This window comes from Elephantulus edwardii, unplaced genomic scaffold (assembly GCF_000299155.1).
Source record: "Elephantulus edwardii isolate Elephantulus edwardi_28Jun2011 unplaced genomic scaffold, EleEdw1.0 scaffold00021, whole genome shotgun sequence".
NCBI lineage: Eukaryota > Metazoa > Chordata > Mammalia > Macroscelidea > Macroscelididae > Elephantulus > Elephantulus edwardii.
In genome coordinates, this window is record NW_006399771.1 from 11,884,631 (window position 1) to 11,909,169 (window position 24,539).

Consider the following 24,539-nt stretch of genomic DNA (forward strand, 5'->3'; position numbering starts at 1 on the left):
GGCGAGAATCTTTGTATTCTTGACGTTGAGCCTTAGTCCATACTGAAGGCTGCAGTCCTTGACCCTTCGCAGCAAGTGCATGAGGTCTTCCTCAGTTTCAGCAAGCAAGGTTGTGTCATCTGCATAACGGAGATTGTTAATAGCTCTTCCACCAATCCTGATGCCACAATTCTCCTCTTGAGCCTTAGTTAATTACTCATAGACATGTTACACGAGCCAATTACAGTTTATTGATTCACTAATTCATAGGAATAATCAATTGTAGTTTATTTACATTGCAATTTATAAACTTATCATTAATCAATTCATTAATTTATAGCAGGAAGCAATCAGTGAAGTGCAATTTATCTACATTTCAATTCATAGACTCATAGCAACATATTGATTCATTAATTCATAGCAAGCATCAGTCAATTGCAATTTATCTACACTGCAATTCATAAATTCATAATAAACATAATTCATAGTCTAGTGGGGAACACTCACACCTGGGAGCCTAACTTGTCTCCTTCTTGTTCTCTCATGGCCACCGGTCCTCGGCTGGTTGAGCAGTTCACAGCCACAGGTGTAGCCAGGGTCAGCAGCTCAAAGCCACTGGTGTGGCCAGGGTCTTCTGCTCTGAAAAGAGCCTTTGAGCCTTCAGTGTTCAGATTAGCATCTTTGGCAGAAGTTCAGCTGTATGGTAGGCTCCAAGAATTCATAGACTTTTCTAGTGTTACATTGTATTCAACCTGTAACATTCAAACTTTGGGTTACATTATATTTAACCAATAATATTAAGAATACCAACATTGAAACTTTGGGGTTTAACAACCATATTAGTTCCAAAACAAGTTGTATAACCAATCACATTAGTTCCAAAGCAAGATGGGTTTAACTAATCATGTTCTATACAGGTTATGTTCCCTTAGCAACATGGGCAGTAACAAGTTATATTCCCTTATCAGATGTTTACACATGTTGAGCCCAGTGGGGCATTACAGGCAAATAGGACCCTATTTAGGTATGTTTATATAAAACTGTTTTAACACACTTCAATTTATATATTTTCACTGCAAAATCATAACATATTTTCATAATAAACTTGTATATTTTTGTAGCAAATGATTGTTTCTAGTCTTAAACCAATATGTCTTCACATCAAATTTATGATATGCCATCATATACTTAAACTGCTTTTAACACAGCTATCTGCAGGAGAAAAATGGGCAATCCCCTTCTTCACCCCTCCAGTGATTTTCTGTCTCTGAAACCCACTGGATAGTCAGCTATGGATCTGTTCTGACTCAAAAAAACAATAACAATCTGATTTGTTGGGGGGTGGGGCGGGGAACCTAGCTATCTACTATTGTAAAGGTCTGCCCTGTAGGGTCAGTATCAGCGAAGATTGAAGAGAAAGTGTACAACAATAGAATTAGATTGATATATGATGGGTAGGGGGTTGTTGTTGTTATTCTTTTGTTGGTAGAAGCCATCAACAACCACAACTCAAAGCAACTCTATGAATAGCAGATTGGAACCTTGACTTGTCATATGCCATCCTCATGATCTCTGATATTCTCGAGCCCATTGTTATGGTCAGTGTGTCAGTCTGTCTCATTGGAGGTTTTCCTCTCCTCTGACCTGCTGTCTTTCCCAGCTTGGTGTACTTTTTGAAAGATTGGGTATATAAGTAGGTAGGTGGAGCTCTTAGGACATTGGTACATCATAATCAGGAAAAACTACAGTTTCCCTTTTCAGCAGGAAGTAGCTAAGAGAATACTCCGTCCCCTTTTCCTTATGAATCAGGGTGACGCCTCTCTCAGGGAGGAGTGATAGGGAATGGCTAAGGACACACTGACAAAGGAGATTAATCAGAACTGGCTTTGACAAGCACTGTGGCAATGGGACAATTAAAACAGGCTTACAAGGGGGGGAAAGAAATAACTGGGGAGAAGGGTAGAGAAAATAGTGCAACAATGAATGAATGAAAACCCAAAATCTCTGTAAATGTTCATTAAAATTAATAAAATTTAATAATCAGAAAAACCCCAAAAAGCAAAACAAAACCAAAAAAACACCACCTTAGCATATTTAGAGTGTTAGGTTGATGAAAGAGTTATCTTTGCATTGGAAAAAGTTTGCCAGGCCATGTTGAAAAAGCAAAACAAAACAAAAACCCAATAATAAAAACAAACAAACAAAAAAACCCCAAAACACCTGCATGATAGCTATTATTATCAAAGGTCTAAACTCTAATTTATCCACACTTAGGTTTTGGGTTGTTTTTTTTTCTTTTAAGTCACTATGTTCTATTTCCTAAGATTATATAGTGTTTTGGATGAAAAATGGAGTACATTAGATAAATGTCTATAATACTTACAATATTGTATCACAACTAATTTAATTAAAATTAAGAAAACTGTAATTTCTAAATTAGTTTTATACTAAGGACAATAACTTAAAGATACTTTTAGAGAAGATAAATGTATTTTTCCCTCAAAAAATTTTGTAAACTTAAACACTGTGACACTGATGTGCCAACTGTGATAATGGGTACACATAGTGGACAGTGTGCAGTGGAGCTTCCCGATTAAAACAATCTTGGAAGCAGCAGTGGCATCCACTTCCGAAATGGATTGCCTCCAGAAACTCTCTGAACAGTGCTCAGGCCTTTTGTTCATAGGCTTGCTTTGAGTCATCTATGACTCAACGACACCTAACAACAACAACCACAACAAAAGAATAAACATGAGGTGAGTCTGAACTGTATCAATTTGTCACAATTGTAATACAAAGAGGGTATTTCAGGGGAAAGAGACAGGCATATACAGAGTCACAGGGGAATTATATGGAAAGAAGTATTTGGAAAGAGCAGAGAGATATTTTTTATATGAATTGAACCAAAGAAGTTAGAGAAGCATCTGCTGATGAGATAACTAAGGATCTTCTTATTAATGCTAAAATATTTGAACTTTCTTTTAAAGACATTTTTAAGGTGGAAAATTTAGAATAAGCAAATAAAGAAGGGAGTACCAATGAGATACAGAGACTTTGGGAGTCCTTTTCCATAATATTTTAAATGTGGAACTTTGAAGTAAAGACTAGATAGTCTTTATTGTAATTATAATATGTCTTTGTTTATAAGGATACATAGTCTGAGTAGCTATGAAATTATTTTCTTATACCTATTCCAAATTATAGAAACTGCTATATGGTGAGGAATATCTATAAAAATCAATTTATGATCAAGGGTCTTCTTGGTTTCCCATTATTGATATCTTTGTGGGCTTCATTATAATAGTTACTCATTAGATAATTTTAAAGAATGCAAAATAAACCAATAATGTGGGGTACAGTGGCAGAGCCAATGAGATCAATGAAAATATGTTGCTGTCTATACATCATGTGAGTGACACTGGCACTATATACATCCAGATATCAAAAGATAAAAGAAGGCTCAGTTGATTGCAAGAGAGTTCTTAAAGAAGGGAGTAAGATTTTTATAATTTATGAAGAGGAATTTCTTACCAGCTCAGGAAATTGTACTAGCAAAAATGAAATTAAAAATCAAAAAGAAAAAAAAAGACTCAAACTCATTGCTGCTTTGTTGGAACTGACTCATAGAAGCCCTTCAGTGGGTCTTCTGAGGCTGTAAATCACATGGGAGGAAATTGCCTGTTTGTCTTTTGAGGAGTGTCTGATAGATCCAAACCTTCAGAGAGACATGGCTTCTGGGTTAATGACACAACTTTTTAATTAGGCCACTGGAGCTCCTTAAAATGGGGTAAGGATGACCAAATTATTTGGAACAATAAGTATTTAATTCTGGTTAAAAGTTAAAGAACACAGTATTTAGTTAGAATTGGGAAGACTTTGTAATCCTGGTTAAAAGTGCTTGAGGAACCATTAAAAGATGATGATAATAGTCATGGTGCATGTTTATTGGCCATTTGTATGGTGCCAGACACTCTTGTAATCATATTTCAAATATTTTCTCATTTAACAATCATGATAACTCTATAGATAGAAGTTATCATAAGCCATATTTACAAATTAAGAAACTGAGGTACAGCATAATTAAATGGTTTGTTCAAATATACAAAAGGAGGAGTCAAGTCTAAGCATCGGATTTAGCAGCTTCTCTCCCACCTGCTCTTGTAAGAAATACATTGTTCAGAGAAGCTGTTTTGGTGGCATGAGCTAGAAGGATACGAAGACTGGAGAGAAAAAGAATGCATTATAATGTTAATAGGGGGGAAAACCCACAAAATTATGGTACCAATGAGAAATGGAGAGGAGGGAAGACAAAAGAGAAAATATCAAGGAAAAATTGACAGGTAATACATGGAAGGTAACTGCAATGGTCAGCCCAGCTGTCAGAAAGAACTATGCTTCACAGTAGGTAGATATTCCTATGACAAATTTGTTGTTCCAAAATAGCATCTAGGCTAAGTGACTTGAGAATAAAATCTTCTTTTCCTGACATTCATGATTCATTCACTTTGGAAAGATCATGAGGAGGACGCATCACCACCCACACGGTCTGTGACTTCTTTCAGAAACTGGTGCACTTCATTTTCACAGTTTCTTTTACAAACATTTTAATCAAGTTTATCATTTAATAAAGTCTTATCATTCTTCATCATTTTCACAGTTACCTATTTCTGAAAAAAAATAATTTCTAATGAAAAATGTAACATTTTTTCAATTATGGTTATTTTTCTTGTTTTCACTTTCCAAGTAAGCAAAGAAATTAAAGAATGTTACGACTGTTGTTGTTAGGTGCCATCAAACCGAGTATGGCTCACAGCAACCCTGTGAACAAAAGGTCTGAACTCTGTTCTATCCTGCACCATAGTCACACTTCCTGACACAAAAAACCTATTGCAACAGTCATCATGTCTTTCCACCTGGTTAAGGGTCTTCCTCTTCTTCACCCACCCTCCATCCTTCTCAGCATCATATCCTTCTAGAAAGGAATAGACCCTTCTAGCAACATGCCCAAAATATGTGAGCAAAGTAAGCAAAAAGTGATGGCACTAGACTAGTATTTAAAAAGAAAAAAAAAGGTAGCCTTAGGGATAATATTAATTATAAAAGAAGAAACTTGGAAGGAAATAATCTAATAACTACATCCAAATGCAAATAAGCTTATTCCAGTTAAATATTTTGTATATGAGTTAGCTAATTTATCACCTCAAGGCTTTCTGTGATGTTTCTTCTCCTGAAATATTTTTTTTATTAGGTCTTCAGTGACTTTCTCTTTTCAACATACATATTACACATTTCAACTCAAATGACACTTATGCACAAAACATTTCTTCTCTTAAACACTATCTATCTATTCTGTGTGTATGTGTACGTGTGTGTGTGTGTGTGTGTGTGTGTGTGTGTGTGTGTGAAAGAGAGAGAGAGAGAGAAAGAGAGAGATCTGGTGGCTTAGTGGTAAGAATTTGCACTGCCAACTCAAAGGCATGTGGTTCAAAACCACCACCTATTTCATGGGATGAAGATGAGCATCTCCTCTCATATAATTTAGGGTATCTGAAATCCACAAGCAGGTCAATTATGAGTCAGTTACAATCGACAGCAAATAGTAACAAAATATGCAAATATAAGTGGGTTAAAATATAATAAGATATTGTTAACATTAGCTGATATTCTTGTCAGCATTCACAACTATTCACTGGGTTTCTTCTGTGATCTATATTAATTTAGAGTCTCTCATTCATCACTGAAAAGATATGTGAATATCCTTGCCCTCTTTGAGTTTATATTCATATCAAGGAATAAAAATATAAAAGGAATCTTTTTATAAAAAGAAAACAAAAGCTAGGGATAAGGAATGATTATTAGGAGCAGTAAGGGGAGACAGCATAATAAAGTCATATTTGAGAAACTATTTCACATAGGTGAGCAGGTGCATTTCAGACACAGGAAACAGAAACTACAAAATGTTTTGAAACCTAAAGAGATCAAAAGTGTTTCCTGGGAACAGTTAAGGGACGGGTGTTATTAGTTCAAAGGGAGTCAAGATATGAGCTGGGAAGTGAGTAAAAAATAATCAGGAAGTGCATGGATCAAACAGCAATTTTAGCTTCATTTCTCAGTAGGAAGAGTAACTATTGGAATATTACCATTAGAGATCTAACATAAATACTTTTTACCAGAATCATGTCATATAACCCAAATTTTACCAGAATCATGTATTAACTGTATGTAGTATTTTTTTAAGACAGAAAACTAATTAGATGCTCACAAATTCATATGTTGGTTGTTTTTTTTAAAAAAAAAAATAGTTCTTGTACAACTCATATAGTTCACTTGTAAGAATGTTATATTGATTCCTAGGCAGGTTTAGTGCATATTTACATGAGGGTTTGGTTTTCTGGTTTTGTGTTTTCTTTTTCTTTCTAAATGAAGCGAAAAAACACTTGTAACATTTCTTTGTTTCTTCTTTTATGCCACTGGTCCATTATGTATCTGGAAGTGTTCCCTTCACTATTGGGTATAAGTTTACGAGTAGGGCTCGGGAGGCATATAAATTGTCTTGTGCATACTGCATGCCCAGCTGTGCCTCTGCATCTCCATGCCGACTGCTAATCCTGCTTGGAACACCATCCCCATCTCCTCCCTACCTGCCCTTTCAAGCCAGCTGTGATGCCAGAAATCCTTCAGTATTTGTTTCCATTGCTATTATTAACCTTTTCTTCCAAGCTTCTCAACTTTCATCATCAAATGTATTTTGGCAAGTTGTACACTGAATTGCATTATTGGTCAGTTTCACGTGTTTGCTTTGTCTAACCAGAAAGTGCCTGAAAAGCTGGGTCCGTGTTATCTAGTTTCTCCATCGAGCACAAGTCTCCATTCATAAAAGGTGCTCAATAATTGCCCAACATTTCCTTGTTTGTTCATTTCTGAAACTATATGTGTCATGGTGAAAGGAGTGGATTCAACTCGATGTCATTGGGAACCCCAAGGGTATAGTTGATGGTAGTGCAAGCCAAGAGTGGAAGTGTCTCTAGTTTTCCAGTTGGGTTCAAGGCCCTAGTGATGCTGACTCCTTTCTCAGGAGCTGAATAGCTTATTACAAATACTTTTCTCCCTAGTCTTCCAAATTAAGTAGCAGTTTATTGATATCTTCAGCAGTTAAGTGTTAATTTTGGGTTTTTTCTCCCTTTTTTTATATATACCAGATTTTTGTTGGTAGCATCTCTATATCTGAACACAACAATTGATTCTCTGTATGGACTTTTTTTAGGTGGTTCATATATGATGTTTTCTAAGTATGAATGAAAGACACATATTCAAAATAAAGCAATGAATGTACTACCATATTTATAATTTATGTATTAGATAAAAGTCCATGAAGATGTAGCAAATAATTTTTGCAATAAAATCAGCCAGATATATGTTATGGCTTGCTATCTCAATTATGATCAATATCTTAAACAATTTTTGTGGATGTAAGGATAACGGATTTAAAGTTCATTCAACAAGAAGGTTTCATTGGATTTTGTTTTGTTTTTTTTTTTTTATCCAGGATAATCATTTGTTTTTTGTCACTGAAGTATTTTGTTTACTTCAAAAAGTGTAGTGATTATAAGTGAAATGAAATGCATTTGTTGAATTTCACCCCTTGCATCGGTTTCCAATGAGAGAAGTCTTCTACCTTACAATTCTCTTTAAATGAGAAGAAATTTAGTAGTTTAATGAAAGAATCAAGTGCTAAAATTTTTGTGTAAACCCAGAGGGCATAATAAAATAAAGTACATCACAAGATTGGAGTAAAATGACCAAATACATATTCTGCTTCTGTACATAGGTGTGCTTTCTATCAGTAGAGAGAGGATAGTAAGAGTTGGAGGAAATCACATCTCAATTCCATAATATGGAGCTGATTATGCATATGAGAATAATTTTCTTGTTAAAACGCTAAGAGATTTGTGAAAAACACAAATTGGTTCTTGGTCCATTATCATTTGATGTTTGAATTCATAGAATAAATGTTGTGTAAAATTATTTTCCAATGTCAGTGTTTCACCTAATAAAAAATGGATAATGTATTCTGTATTACCCAAAGAAAAAATTCTACTATTCTGCACAGAAATCAGAAAATTCATGCTATGCATTACTTTTTTGTAATATTGTCATTAAAAGCAATAATTGCTGCTATAGTTGTCCTTATTACCTGAACTAATAATCTTAACTGTATACTTCAGGCATGAACTTCTAGAAGAAGCTCGGAGAAAGGGATTACCTTTTGCCCAGTGGGATGGGCCCACAGTGGTTGCATGGCTAGAGGTAAGACAGATTTTATCAACCAAAAGACTCAGATAAAGTAATAGCAACTAATGTGATAGTTTGAGCTTTTTCATGAGCCAGATATGACAGATGTCATATCATATGTGTTTGTTGTTATGTCTTATCAAGTTGGAATGGAGTCATAGCTGACCTTCAAATAGGTTTTCAAAGGCTGTAAATAGCATGGGAGGAAATTTCTCATCTTTCTCCCATGGAGGAGCTGGTGAATTTGAACCATCATCTTTGAGTTCACAATACAATTCCTTACCCACTATTCCACCAAATTACCCACAACATACATTTCTGAAGGCCCGTTTCTCATCAGCCTGAGATGATTTCCAAAGGAGATATTTTGTTTATCTTATAGCCTGAACACATCGTTGTGCTTTTACTCTTCAACTTACATATGATTTGGGGAGCAGGGTAACCATTCAATAGGATAAAAGAAAATCTCTTTGCATCCCACATTCTTCAACACTAGATCAGAATTAACAATTACTGAACCATATCTCTAATGTTGCATGAATATTTGTCTCAGTCTGTCAGTCAAGGGACTTTTCTTATCAGAAGGCAAGAGAAAAGAATTATCCATACATTCAGATCTAACTTATTAATTAATGAAAAATTATAATATTCAGAGATCACTTCATTAATAAAGAAAATATTTCAAACTAATTTTGATTTAAACGTAGTTATTTAGGAACTAACTCAGTTTCTTAAAGACAAATATCATGCAGGACCTTTATTGTAGAGTATGTACAAGGATCCAAGGTAGGGGAGGTTTAATCATAGGGTTGCACAATTTGATGGGTGGAGAGAGGGATTGGTAAAGCAAAGGGGGACGATCCAGTGTGAAAAACTATGAATATGAACTACATGAACTTTGTATGTGAACCAGTATAAAATTATTACCTAAATTGAGAGGGACTGAAGAGTATTATGCTGAGTGAATTAACTCAGTCCCACAAGGACAAATACTGTATAAAACCATTATTGTAGAATAAGTATGAGGATCCAAACAGGGATGTAGGGTGGTGGAAGCAGATGGGTGAATAGGTATGTCGGGGGACCTATAATGGGTTGATACAATTTGATGAGTTACCTGAGAAGTTATCTGAGAAGGTTCAGCTGTGAAAACAATGTATTTGAATTTTGCAAGTAAACTAGTATAAAAAAATAGTTATTTAGAGAAAGATTGGAGAAATATGATTTATGTTTTTCTTAGCATGAGTGAAAATAGTATTCACTTCCTAAAAAACATGCCTCTAGAAAATCTATGAACTTTGATAAATGTTGGTAGTTGTAGAAGGGCTTCAGGCCTTTTGCTCATAGAGTCGCTATGAATTGTGCTCAACTTGAAGACAATCATCAACAACGGTATAAATTAAAAGTTCTCATGATTCAAGCCCACCAGCTGCTCTGCAAGAGAAAGGCAATCTCCTTATGTGCGATTTACTGCCTCTGGAAAAGCACTAGTGCATTAACTATGAGTTGGTTCTAATTCAACAGAACATAACAATGATATAACTTAGAGGAAGCACTGGTGGCTTAATCTGTAAAGTTTTACATTGTTCCCCCAAAAGGGAGCACCTGTCTGGCAGTTTGAATCAACAACACCTTCATTAGAGAAAGACACAGAATATCTTCCCATGTTGTTTACTGCCTAAAACCCCACAAGAACATCAGCTATAAATTGGTTCCAACTTGGTGGCAATAAGTGTTTAGGGTGGTTTTTAACATACTAATTATCAGGGTTGCTTCTTCCAAGTATGTCTTTAAATTTTCTTTATTTAAAATTGTAAGAGAAAAATGCACGAAAATACACATTTGGAAAATAATAATTCTTTGTTCATTTCTTACTTGGGTGAAATGATCTGCAGTTAGACAGAGAGATAGTTGCTATTTTGGCATGTCTTTCATAGGAGGAAAAAAGATCCACTGACACTAAGGTACCAGGAAGTAACAGACAATGAAGTTTGTACTAATTAATCCAGCCCCGAACACAAAGAAATTTTACATAATATACTTTTTAATGTGACTCAAATTATAAAGTGGAATAAGCAAGACAAATAAAAGGGATTTTCCAGTGAATCAGAACTCGTAACTTTTTTACCTCCTTGAGTGCATAGGCTGTGAAGAATGGAATACAGAAGTGATGTTTCACACACCATTTGTCCAATAAAACATATCCAAAGAATAATTGGCAATGATAACCTTTAGTTAACAAATGTAGAAACTCAAATTCCTTAGTAAAGAGGGTTGAGAAATTATTAAGATTCATGAAGTTACAACTAGATGGTTTTTTAATTTTGAATAGTATAAATTTATAAAGTAAGATATTAAATCACATCTTATTCATATCTAATCTTACCTATTAAGAGAAAGTCAAGGTCATGTACCCAACAGACCATATTGTAAGATATGGTAAATGGTACAGGTGTGCACTGTTCCCATATACAGTCTCTCTTTTATCTCGGTCACAACCCAGGATGCATTCACTCAACAAAGTGGCTGTAAACAGAGTGGATGCAACTTGAGGATGGCTGAGTCTAACTTCTACCTGCTTCATAAAAGGTACTATCCCCATCAATATTATCTATAGCATCAAACAGATAGCTACTAGATCAGATACACTACCCTCACCCCTTCTCCTGCGTTTATTTTCACCAATCATTGGGTTCAATATTCATTGTTCACTCACAGAATTTACTTACAGCTGTGGTACTGAGTGGAGTTTATTAGGGAAATAGATTGAGGAGTTGAAGATGCAAAGAATATCTCACAAGACAAGTCAAGGTTTAGTCCCAAATCAGATTAACTGCAAAACATTATAGTAAAAAAAAAACCCAAAAAACAAAAACGCCTTGAATTATAAAAGTCCTTGTTTCAGTCCAGTAACACAAATTCAAGAAGTCTCTGGTTTCTTTAACCATCCAGTAAGACTTACCTTAGAGCAACTATTACATAGCTTCTCCTTCAAGGATCCTGCAAGAACAGCACAACTTTTAACTGTGGCCAGCATAAATGCAAGAAGCCTCAGGTCACACCTTGCCACAGTTTCTCCAAAACAATGCCATCTTCTCTCCATTACCATCACCAAGCTATCACCACTAAGGTCTCATTCTCACCAGGGTCTTGCTACAATCTTTCTCAAGTAATGCTGCCCAGTATGGGAAAAACTCTCTCTTATCCTAGTTCCATGACTGTTGACGATTTGAAAGACCATGTGTCCACAGTTAAGGTATCTGGAGACCAGAGGGGACTAACGTAATTGCTAAAAAAACTCAACTTTTAAGCTAACACTACAGTGATTCTTTATTCCTTTTTTTTTTCTCTTATCAAGAGGAGTGTAGCTGTTAAATATTGCAGAACTTTTTTTTAAAATATTGCCTAACTTTTAAACCACAAAGCTATCACCATTATAGTAATTATCTTTTGTCTGGCTGTAAATCATCATAAAACTTATTCTTATCTTTATTCATTCATATTATTACTTACTGTATTCTCATGACTTCTTCATGTCTGGAATCTGAGTGTAGTTTAACAATAGACTCTGATAAGAGTATCTCATAAGGCTGTATTGAAGATCTGGCAAGGGTTGCACTCATCTCAAATCTCTCTTTGGCAAGATCCACCTCCAAAACTCAGTCATGTGGTTGTAGTCAGGATTACATTCCTCCTTAGTTATTAGTCAGAAACACAAGTCCCAAGACACTTGGCTTCTCTAACTGACTTGCTTGCTTTTTTTCTGATGTTTATTTCTAGAAAAAGGGGAAATGAGATAACAGAAGCAATAAGTCCAGATCTGAAAAGTGACATTCCATCATTTTAATCATCTTTTGCTTGTTGTTATTGTTGTTAGTAGAAATAACTCACTAGACCTAGCCTAAATGCAAAGGGAAAAGATTCTAGAAGAGTGTTACAGTGCAATTGGTCTGTGGCTCAAAGTTTGCCTTTGACCTTGCCATCCCTCTCTTTGCTCCTCTGAGATAACACTTCTAATCTGACCCAGCTGACTCATCTCTGCCTGCCCTGCAAACACATTGAATGCCTATAACATTTAGTCCTCTTGCAAATAGGGTTTGTTAGTCTATCTACAAGGGGATTGGCTAATCTCTCCATTAAATTGGGCAGATCCAGTGTCAGTAGGAATCTCATACCCAGGAAAGAAGAGAAAGTGGAGAATGTAGTGTGTGCAACCCTTGGAGCCAGAGATTCCTGCCCCAAGCTTTGTAACTTACTGTTAGCTGAGAAACTCTTTGGACTTTGGGATATATTTTGCTATTACTGAGAAACACCCAGGAATGACCCTTTTGGTACTTAGAAAGGGAGATGGATAGCCTCCCTTTGTATAATAAACAAATCTAATGACAGCTTTGATCCATCCTATCAAGGTATTGCTCCTCTTGGGTTAGCCTGTTGTGTAACTGAGTATTGCAATATCATTCACAACTCTTCCATAGCAAGTGTGTGGGTCTTACATCAAGCCAACATATTCCTCCATTCTGCAGCATTCAGAACCACAGATGTTGCCCCTAAATTTGTCACTCTTGCAGTTCACTTTTCTAATGCTTCCTCAGGAAGCTGTCAACTGTGATCTATAAATCTGCATTCCCTCTAGTCATATCCCCCGGTTGCAATGGTTTCTTAATCCTATCATCTGCCTCCTGGACTACATTTTTGGTGATCACAGGTTGGAGAGGCATTTCCAGTTGCTCCCTCACAATTTTGTTTTCTTTCCATGTAAGCCCTCAAGGTTAAGGGGTGTAGTCTGTCCCAGTAGGACTTGGATCTGTGCTGATATCAGCCACCTTAGTTCCTGCTTTCCCTTATTTCCCTTGCCTGTTTCAAAGGTGTGACGGCCAGGAGTTAGAAGTAATTATTAGGGGGGGATGTTATATAAAAAGCTGCTTAACACAGTGTGTTAGAAATAATAACGTTTAATCTAATCTATTCATTTTTCAAGCAAGGAAAATGAGGCTGAAGTTTAGAGAATTACATGACAGTAATGACAGGCAAATAATTAGAATCCAACAGTTCCCATTTCTCGTCACGATCTTTGGGCATTGGGTTTTGTTCCCTTTATAGCTTTTCTTATTTCTGTTACTATTTCTCAAATATTTTTCATTCTTATGTTTTCTTTCTTTTGCTCAATCTGTTCCTGCCAGAAATAAAACAGAAGTAAACTAAATATCAATGAATTTTTTAGACATTTAAGAACCGATAATTAAGCTCCTTTCCAAGTTTCTTCCTTCCAACTTCAAGATAGTGATGAAGTGCAAGGAAAATATTCCTTTTTTAAGTGAATATGCTTTTCATGTACAACACAAAAGTTGTGAACTGGCATTCAACCAGTGCTTAGACACTGCTGTGTCCTTAACACTTCTGATTCACTTGTCTTTTCAGAGCCTCACAGCTAAATTGGGGGGAAAAAACTCCACAAATCTCTATTCCTACTGCCTTATGGCTTATTCATTTTGTTATCCTATTTTAAAGACCATTTTCTTTTTAAAGTTAATGCGGCAATCTTCATGTAGCTCTTTGATTCATTTTAAGTGATGCTAATAATTGTCCTTTATACATAGAACAATGTAGTTATTATATTAGATGTGTCTACCTGCTTGGAAAATCTGCAGTTGAGACCTCTTCAGAGTAATGAGAAGCAAAGATGTCACTCTAGACACAAAGATGTACCTGATTCAGATGCTATGCATCAGAGAACTGGACAATGACTAAGGATGATAGAAGAAGAAGTGATGCTTTTGAATTGTGGTGCTGGAGAAGAATCTTGAACATACAAGAGAACAAACTGGTCTTAGAGAAGGTGAAACTTGAATATACAAGAGAACAAACCAGTCTCTCTTAGAGAAGGTTAAACCACATTTCTCTTTGGAGGCTGGGATTTTGAAGCTCCATCTAACATAATTTGGGCATGTGTCCAGGAGGAACTGATCATTGGAGAAGGGCATCAAGCTCAGAAGGGTGAAGGGGCAACACAGGAGAGGAACACCTGGGTGAGATGGAGTGACACAGCAACTGGGGTAGTGGGGTAGGTGTGTTGGAGCCAGTGAGACTGGGCAGGTTTCAGAGCTGTTGTACATAGGGCCACTAAGACCTGCAGGTGACTAGATGACACATAACAACAACATACACCTGAAAGATTTCTGTTGGTGTTATCAGTTGGAAGTTGCAATGCTAACTCAAAAGTCATACCTGGGATCCTAATGGAAAGTCAATTATGAGTTAGATCTGACTGTATGGCAGTAAGAGTTTGGTTACATGAAGATAGCAGATTTCTGAAGATGGGTTTTATATTAGACACACTTAGGTCAGTTTTGTTAATTTAAACCTCCATGATTCTACATTAAATTCATTTCTTTAAATGCGCAATAAGTTGTGGATGGATGGATGGATGGATTAATGGTTGGGTTTATAATTAAGTAGATGAATGAATCTAGTTGCATTGTGAAGGATGAGAAGGACTTATTTGGGCACATATACGGGAGTTGCTATCAGTGAGTAACAGTAGATGGATTTCAAGACTCAACTGATGATACTCTTTCTCCTAAGGTAAATAGTTCACTTAAAAATCAGTCACTGTAAGAATGAATTCCCTGAGAACATTGCTTTTTTGTCAGAAATATTTCTTATCACTACTGTTGTTGTTGTGTACTATCGAGCCAGAACCAACCCATTGCTGACCCTCCTGAGAGTTTTCAGAAGCTGTTAATCAAACGGGAGATTGCCCTGTGTCAGCCCATCTCATTGAGGGTCTTCCTCTCATTTGTTGGCCCTCACCTTTCCAAGAATGGTGTCCCTTTCTAAGGAATAGTTTTCCCTAGCAACATGACTCAAGCAGGAGAGATGAAGCTTCATCATATTTGCATTCAAAGAGCACTCTGGCTGCACTTTTTTTAAGACATTATCTATTTGTTCCTTTGGCAGTCCATGGGATATTCAGCAATCTTCTCCAACACTGTGTATTGGATTTATTTACTCTCAAGGATTTATAAGCTTATAGAAGAGCATACATACAAGGTTGTTAGAATAATGCCTAGCACATAATAGAAGCTACCATTTTAACCATTATACTCTGTGTGTTTCTTTCCCTTTCTTAAAGCTCTGGTTGGGAATGCCTGCTTGGTATGTGGCAGCTTGCCGTGCTAATGTGAAGAGTGGTGCCATAATGTCTGCTTTATCAGACACTGAGATCCAGAGAGAGATTGGAATCAGCAACCCTCTGCATCGCCTAAAACTCCGATTAGCAATCCAGGAGATGGTCTCCCTGACAAGCCCTTCAGCTCCTCCGACATCCCGCACAGTGAGTCAGTTTCTGCTCCTCACCTTACACAGTGTTGGGCAAACACGAGCAACAGCTCAAAGGCTGCAGAGAAAAATTATGACAGCACACATTTCAATGTCAGCATGTATTATTCTGAAAAGGTTTAACTTGCTCCTCATTAACCTTTCTACTATTTTAATAGATTTTTATTCAATGAGCTGTGCTTCCCATCACACTTGAAGGCTACATTCTTCATGATTATGCAGTTTGCTAAAATAGGAAATTGGAACCAAGATAGATTTGGGAGGCAAGATCTTTCTCCCAATCTGCCAATCCTTGATCTCACCTTTTCAAAAAAGAATATCCCTTTAAAAAATATAATTCAACACCTTCTCAGGATATGAGCTATGTGCACTATTTATATTCTGGAGTTATAAGCACTTCCCTCATTTTTAAAACCACTTCTACATTATAAGATTACACTGAAAATCAATCTTATATAAACACCAAGTGGAACACCTATTTCAAAATCTGTTTGCTGTTGTTTTTAAGTGGGGTCAAATTGACGACAACTTATGCTAACCCTGTGACAACAGATCTCAACATTGCTCTAGCCTGTTACCACTGTTACAATCTTATCATTCTCAATCTGTTTACTTATCATAAAATACCTTATTCTCTACAGCACTTAAGTTCCTAAATGCTAACAGAAAGGTTGCAGTTTGAATACACTAGTTGTTCCACAGGAAAATATGTGGCAGTCTACTTCTATAATGACTGTAAAACACACATAGACACTGACTGTCATTAAGTCAGACCTAACTCATAGTGCCCCCCCCCCAACAGAATTCCTAGGCTATAAATCTGTACTGGAGGGGACTGCACATCTTTGTGTCCTGAGAAGTGGTTGGCTAATGAATTTGAACTTGTACCTTTCAGTTACTTGTCCATCAGCCTTGGAAATCCTATGAGATAATTATTCTGTCCTATAGAATTGCTATGAGTATGAGCTAATTTTTGTGGTAAATGATTTTTTTATACTAAAATAAGTAAACATGATGAGGGAAGAAAAAAAATATCCTCACAGATGATGAAGGGTTTGAATATTAAGAAAAATATTCATGTGTAACAGTGAATGAATGAAAATCTAACTTTTCTATTTACTTTCATTAAAATAAAAATTCAGTGTCTTAAAAAAGAAAAATATTCAAATAATTGCTTACTCTTTCCTTTACCTCTTCCCTAAATAATACAATATTTTCCAGAAAAGTGAAATAAGTTTTAATGTTAACCAAGTCTCCCCAGGCAGTATCTGGGACAATTAAATAAATTTGAGTACCAGTTAAAGAAGCAAAATGTTAGTAGTTTTCAGGCGTAAACTAAGTTATGTAAAAATTTAACTTATGTATAAATTTTAAACATTAAAAATATATATTTATATATACTCTCAAGTAGTATCAAAGAATTTTTTTTCCTTTATAACCGTATTAGTTTCTATATTCCTTCATCATTTATTATATTTTAATTCTATAACTACAAGTTAAATTTTAAAAGGCAATCAATTTCTTGAATGATGCCATTTAAAATTCTTTCTGTATGCTATGTAGGGAAAAGATGTAATTTAAGCAATATTTATTGTATTTAAAATAGAAATGAATGGTTACACTACTCTTGTCATATTACTCAATTTAAGAGACTATACAAGTAATATTTAAATTAAACTGGTAAGGCTATTATAATAGTTACTGCAGACTAAATTCAGATATGATGAAGAATTTCCTGAAAAATTTCCTGTGTAGAAATAAGCATGATAATTGGTTTATAGCAATAGGTAAGGAGTATTTGACTCTTCTTCCCAGTAAAAATCAGATACAGAAATTCTTAAGACTTCTTATCTTGCAAAAATTAGTGTTCAAACTTCAGGATGAAAAACAGAATATAAAAAAGCTTTATCAATTTTTCATAGAAAATAAAACAATCACTTTTTTTCTAAACATGCTTGAGCAGACAAAAGGAATTTGAATGATGGGAGTTCACTCAATGTTTAAGCTTACTTGAATGACTTTTTTCCACATTATTTCCTCAAACGTAGAAACCAACCACACTATCAGCTTCCTAAGATTTTATACTCCTGGTAAATTATGAGCTTCTGCAATTGCTCTTCCCTCTGCCTGGAAAAGTCTTCTCATCCCAGAATCACCATTTTTCCCAGATCACACTTAATTTATTAAATAGAGATGTCCTGTTTTTGGAAGGCTTTTGCTGATTGTCATTGTCTTAGTATAGGTCCATCAAACCACCTTTCCTATAGTGCCACACTGTGTGCTTATTAAAAACTTATTACACACAGCTTTTGCCGGTTTGTCCAATAATAGACCAAACAAGGACAGCTTGGGCTGTGGATTTTCTTAGGTAAAAAGCTTGAAACTCAGTTCCTAGAAAATTTTAGATATTTAACAAAGGCTGTGATAAAAAATTGTTGATTACACATTTCTAACCACCATTCTGAAAGATGTGAAATATATGGCCTTGGCGTGATAGAAGAATTACATAGTAAGGAAAACAAAATATGTTCCCAAGTAAGTTGTGGATAAGATGGCATTGACTAAGTCCAAAATGCAAGATGGGTGTAAAATAATGTGAATGTTGGAGGCAAAGAGAAATATCTTCTGGCAAAATAAATCAAAGAGGAATAAACATGGGAACAAGAGATAATATTTTTAATAATGTCAAAAACATTTATGTTCAAAGGATATATACAAATATTACTGCAAGTTTATAAGAGATAAATATACCTTCATCCTAAATACTTTTTCTTTTATAATTTAACTTTCGTATGACAGCATTTACTCTTTTCTAGTGAAATACAATTTAATTCGCAATTAAATATAAATTTCTAGTGATACATTTACTGCATAATGATTAATACATTTTAAACTAATCTCTTGTAATGGATGGTAAATATATTAGAATTCACATTTTGTAACAGCAAAAGATTTTCTTTATTTCAAAGAAATGTCAATATATCGCTTAGAACATAGTAATTAATTCAGAACATTCAAGATTTTTTTTTTATTTTTTTTTTATTTTTGTGTGAGTGTACCGTCAAATCAGATCTGACTGGTACAGGAGGAGATTGTCCCTCCTTTTCCCAACAGAGCATCTGGTAGATTTTTTTTTTAAATATATATAGTCAATGAGATCTGGTGGCCTAATGACAAGGGACTGTGCTGCAATCCCAAAGGCAAGCCGTTTGAGGCGACCAATCACTCTGAGAGGAAGATGGGAAATCTTCTCCTGGGTGATTAACTGCCTCTGAAACTTAACTCCCATAGGACAGCTGGCTGTGGATCATTTCTGACTCTATAATGTACAGCAACATCAGCAATTAATGTATAACATTTCATGAGAAAAAGACAGGAAAGACACCCAGATTTTTTTTCCCTTTAACAAATAGAACTGTCTGATCCTTCCTCTCTCTTGTCTAGATAGACTCGGCTGAACCATCTACAAAGAAATAAAATTCTAAAATACCTTTAAATATTTTCTTGAGTCAGCCCTGTTCTTCTAGCTTCCTTAGTCTTTTATCCCATCTACACTATTACTGTAGAAGGTCTCTTACCCTTCAGGATAAAGAACTGAGCTAAGATTCACTGATGTATTTACTTCAAGAGAGAGATCCTAAAAAAATAGTACGTCCTTCAGATATTTTATCTTAAGTAAATTTATGTCATTGTTCATTTAATTTTCAATTTATATAAAGAAAGTAGTACTTATCTTTTGGCTTGTTTTAAATGCTTGGAGTTTTACCTTTATTTCTTTGTTCATCCTGTCCATAAAACATCTTCTACTACTGTTCTACTTTGAGGGGTTTTTTTTAATTGAAAATATAAAAATATTCGACAATTTATTTGAGTTTTACAATCCATTAGGATATTTCTAACTTCATTCACTTAAATATTACTTGCATATTTTTTTGCCAGATTTCCATAAATTTGTACTAATGCTCTAAGTTTTTAAGTTTTGCCCTTACCTCACTCAATACTCAAATGTAGGACTTCAAGTAGACACCAACTCATAGCTGATGCTCTAGGGAGTTTTCAGAGCTGTAAATCCCAGAGGAGAAGAAGATTCATCTTTCTTCCTCAGAGTTGCTGCTGGGTGAAAACTGCCAAAGAGTCTAGGCACCCTATAGACTGTAGCACAAGAGAATTTCAAATTACTCACTTAAGTGTTCACATAAAATTGAAGCCTAAGTTTCATTTTTATTTTATATAATTTTTAAATTGCTTGCTTAAGCAAAGTACAGTGGAAATAAACTTTGAAGCAAGTCCCAAGTGTCTTAATAATCATAGAATTTAACTAGTTTGAGCATAAGGGTAAGATAGGATAGACATCAGCCAGCATATCATACAAAGGGAATAGAGAGTATTTGTTGATTGAAAAAATTATTTTATGAAGGTTGGCTAGTAGAATTTCTGCTGAATTTTTTTGTAATAGACAACATCATTGAAAGACTTATAATGTTAAACACCAGTCTCCTAAGAGGCTCAGATTTGGGGCACATGACCAGGAGGAATTGGTCTTTGGAGAAAGACAACATGCTTGGAACTATAGAGGGACAGCTCAGAAAAGGAAGATGGATTATAAAATGGATATAAGATGGGTTTATATACAGTAACTGGGGCAATGTGGGTAGATGTGTCAGAATCAGTGAGACTGGCTCAGGACAGGTCAGGCTTCAGAATTGTTATACATTGGGTTAGTGTGAGTCACAGGCAACTCGCTGGCACATAACAACATATTTATGCCTAGTAACACTAGTGGATACAATTATTTTATGTTTTACACATGAAGGAAAATAATTTCTACAGAGACCAAAGCCTCACTCTGGTAACTTAACCCTCACCTATGTTTCTGATGGATATTTCTGACAGTATAGTGCCCATATACTATCCCTCTTTGTTGTTGTTATTGAATGCCATTGAGTAGAGCATATCTCATAGTTACCCTATGAACAGAACACCTGAAGTATTTCCATAACTATAGTTGTTTCTCAAAGTTAGTAGAGTTCCCAGAGGCATGTTGTTTAGGAAGTAGATCCATATCTCTTTCCATGATTACTAACCTTCAGCCTCAGTATTTAGTAGAAGCAAGATGAAGTACAATTATATAAATCACAGTCCTTATAGTATATGGAGAAACATTTTTCTTATTTAATGAGAGACATTAATTGGAACAAGAGAGAAATATGAGTCTCAAGATAGTAACACTCAATTGCAAAGCAAAATGTTGGGGTTGTGATTCAAATCACAGGTCCCTAGAAAGAAAGGCCTGGAATTCAACTTCCAAAAATGAGGTAATGAGAATCTTATGGAATACAAGTATACACTGACATACTTGGTTGGTTTTCCGTTACTTGTAGTTAGTCAACTCAACAATAGCTGGTGTGTGTGTGTGTGTGTGTGTGTATATCATATACTTTATGACAAAGGTCATAAAGAAGCTACTCTGAGCTGAGTTTGACTTAAGATTATAGTAGAGTCTATTTTACTTATATCTATGACACCCAACAACAACATGACAATACTATTAAAATAATTAATGGGGTATGAAATTTATGGACACACTGAGTGTTAACTGCCAAATCCACACTTTTCTATCTCTTTCCTGAGGTCAACTATGAGACCACATGCTGACTTCTCTGGTCAAGCCAGCATGTACTTAATAACACAAACCCACAGGTGTCCTCTGGAGGCCAATAAAGTCACTTCAGTTACTCAGGAAATTCTAAGGATTTTCTTTCGAGAACAAGACCAAATTATTTTATGTAAGTTATTTCTTTCATTCACAACCTATTAGAGTAGATTATGTGTACTATAAGTCAATTCTAACTTACATGTGGAAGAGTAAAACTGTCCATACAGTGGGGTTTTTGTTTGTTTGGTTTTTGGTGTGGTTTTTTTTTTTAATTTCCATTCATTCATTGTTGCACTTTTGTCCCTGTCCAACCTCCCCTCCAGTTCACTTATGGAAGCATATTGTCAGGTGTTTTTGTTTGTTTGTTTGCTTTCACATAATTCCTGATGGGTTTGATAGGCCAAATTTTTTATTATCAATCTTATATTTAAGTGTGAGTCCTCAGAACTACATAGAGTTCACACACACACACACACACAAAATTGATCACTAAATGTGGGGCTTGTAGCAAAGATTGCTAAAGACAAAACCAATCTTACTACCATTGAAAGAATACTAGTTAATAGTGGCCTGACAGGGCAGAGTAGACCTTTTCTGCAGGTTTTCTAAGGCTATAGTCTTTATAGGAACAGATTTCTTCTTCCATCTTCCAGGGAATATTTAGTAAGTTTGAACCATTAACCTTTCAGTTAGCAGGCAAATGTTTTTCTACTATGCCACTAGAGCTCCTTGCTCAAGTAAATACATAGAGATTTATGAGTCAATTTTGACTCAAGGACGATGGACAATAATTTTTTGTTGTTGTTGTTGTTGCTGTTCTTCGTGCCCCTTAACCTATATTTTTCACATTCTTTAGCCTCAGACTCAAAGCAGCATCATTTTCATGCCCTTCAGTTGTTCAAAGACTTACTTACCCTCTGTTGTAGTTGTTGTGTAAATGAGTCAGAACCAACTTGTAGCTGACCCTCCAGCAGATTTACAGAGGCTGTAAATCATACTAGAGGAAGCTATTTCAGAAATGGATCCCATACCTGATTCCAAGCTTGTTTTAATTGGAGAGCTCCTCCAAACACTGTCCATCATGGGTAACCATTCTCACATCAGTGTCACAGTATCTAGCATCACAATAACCACGAGTTAACCTCTGCACAGCAAATGGTCAGACCATAAGTGTTATAACACTTAGAAGAATGTTTGACCAAAACAATTAAAACCAGGCCTGAGTGCCGCAGATTAAAATCACCCACCTTTGGCTTGGTCGCATAGTTTTCTATCCACTAGGCCAACAAAACTAATTTGTAAAATAAGTGTGTGAAAACCTCATCTAATGGATAATTTGTAGAGTTGTAAAGAACTATTTTTTCAGTTGGTTTATTGTTATTGTTGTTGTTCATAGGATCTTAGGGAAGGTAATGCTTCAATTTAGTAAACTTGCACATCCTGGGTAAACAACTAGCATAAATTATGTGAAAGTTTGTCAGCCTTACCTTTGAAAAATTCTTGGGGATATACTAATGTTGCATATAAAGGTATGCATAAAAACATACCTTCCAGTATCTTATCCAGTTCATAGGTGCTTATGAACTAGCTGGCACATTTTAAGATAATCAGTGAAAGAAATTGCGCATGTACTATTCCAATATGAGATAATCCTGGCCATTTTTCTTATAGGAGGAACTAGGTTTTCATTGAGTTTGAATTTAATGTAGAAGCTACAGAATTCATTGTAAATAGAAACTGACTTCATTTCCTCTCAGGTAATCACAGAATCTTCTTGAACAAAGGATGCAGCTGCTCAGAAAAGCACTATGATCATAGGGTATGAAAAGAAGAAAAAAGGTGTCAAGTTCTTTGTTATTATAGCACAGTCCTCAGAAAGTGAAAAAGGGGCACTTTCAAAAGATAAAATGTTTCATATGTTGATATGTAACTTCGTATTTATTATAAATATTTTCAGAAGACAAAAAAAGGATAGTTTAGAGGGACATGGATAGCTCCTATATTTCAGAATTTTCTATAGGAATTTTCACTTTTAGTTTATAGAAAAATAGGCGTTTTTACCTCAAATTTTAAAAAATATAGGCATTAAAATTGTACACACACACAAATTAAGCCTGAAATTTGAGATTTTTATGAGATTTTTTATTTTTATTTTCATTATTTGCCTTTAATTATAAAATGTCATTATCTGACCTCTTTAATACTCAACAGCATTTAGTTGAGATTTCTGTTATTAAACTCATCAGCTTAGAGTATATGTGGTTCTTCTTAAAATTACATTGAATTGGATTATTTATCACACAATCAAATATTTTATAATGAAAGCATCAGTCTAAATCATGGTGTTAAATTTGAACAGGTAACCATTTTACTGTTTATATTTCTGTAAAACCGGACCCTGTCTGAAAAAGTAATAAAGCATATATAGAAAACAATTCCATTGTGAAGACAGGATTGCTGTGCTTGGATAGCCTTGGAGTCATCACTAACCACTTCCAGTCTAATAGTCAAGTTTATTTGAAAGCTTCTTGTCATCGGTCTCTTCAGTGATATGCCTGATTTGGGACTAAGTAGATTCTGGTATAGAAACTGTACATTAGTCCATGTACACCACAAATGCCAATAGTTTTATTTTAAAAACAACTGACTATCACAGAATGGTGTGTTGGAAAGAAAATTTCACTTTCATTGTATTTTTGTTAATTATATAAGACAATGCTACTAGTTAAAATGCATGGTTTATGATTTCTAATTATGAATATTCGAATATATTCAGTGAAGTGGAAATTTTAAAAAATATTATTTATTTTCTTTTCCTTCTATTGTTATTGTTGTTATTAAGTGCTGTCAAGACGAGTACTTAAAGGAATACACAAAAAGAGCATATTTACTCAGTTCCAAAGGGAAAAAAGTAATTGAGTAAAAGTTAATATTGGTTTTCAGAGGTTATGATAGTGCACAAAGCTCTATGTTGACAACCAGTTTTTCCAAGATTACTAAATAATTAAAATTCTGTGATTGGAAAATTGTTAATAATGCTATAAATTACATATAATATTGTTTTTGGAAGAGAAAAAAAAAGAAAATTCTTCCGCATATCAGAGTAAATCAAAGATGCTTCATCTCTACATATCAATAGTGTATAATTATGAAATGGAAATTTTGCTTATACCTTTTTCTCCTATTGTTGTTGTTGTTGTTATGTGCTGTCGAGTCGTTTCCGACTCATAGCGACCCTATGCACAACAGCCCTAAACCCTGCTCTATCCTG

The 24,539-nt window shown here is 35.1% G+C and overlaps 1 protein-coding gene across 4 annotated transcripts in view; it reads left to right on the forward strand.

Moving 5' to 3' along the window:
- The window catches only part of PPFIA2 (protein tyrosine phosphatase, receptor type, f polypeptide (PTPRF), interacting protein (liprin), alpha 2), a 778,898-nt gene that overhangs the window by 701,744 nt on the left and 52,615 nt on the right, over positions 1-24,539 (forward strand). For all 4 annotated transcript variants that reach the window (XM_006882537.1, XM_006882538.1, XM_006882540.1 and 1 more), the window contains 2 exons: positions 8,205-8,286; positions 15,407-15,607. In XM_006882537.1, coding sequence (XP_006882599.1) covers positions 8,205-8,286; positions 15,407-15,607 — 283 coding nt within the window. The remainder of the gene's footprint in view (positions 1-8,204; positions 8,287-15,406; positions 15,608-24,539) is intronic.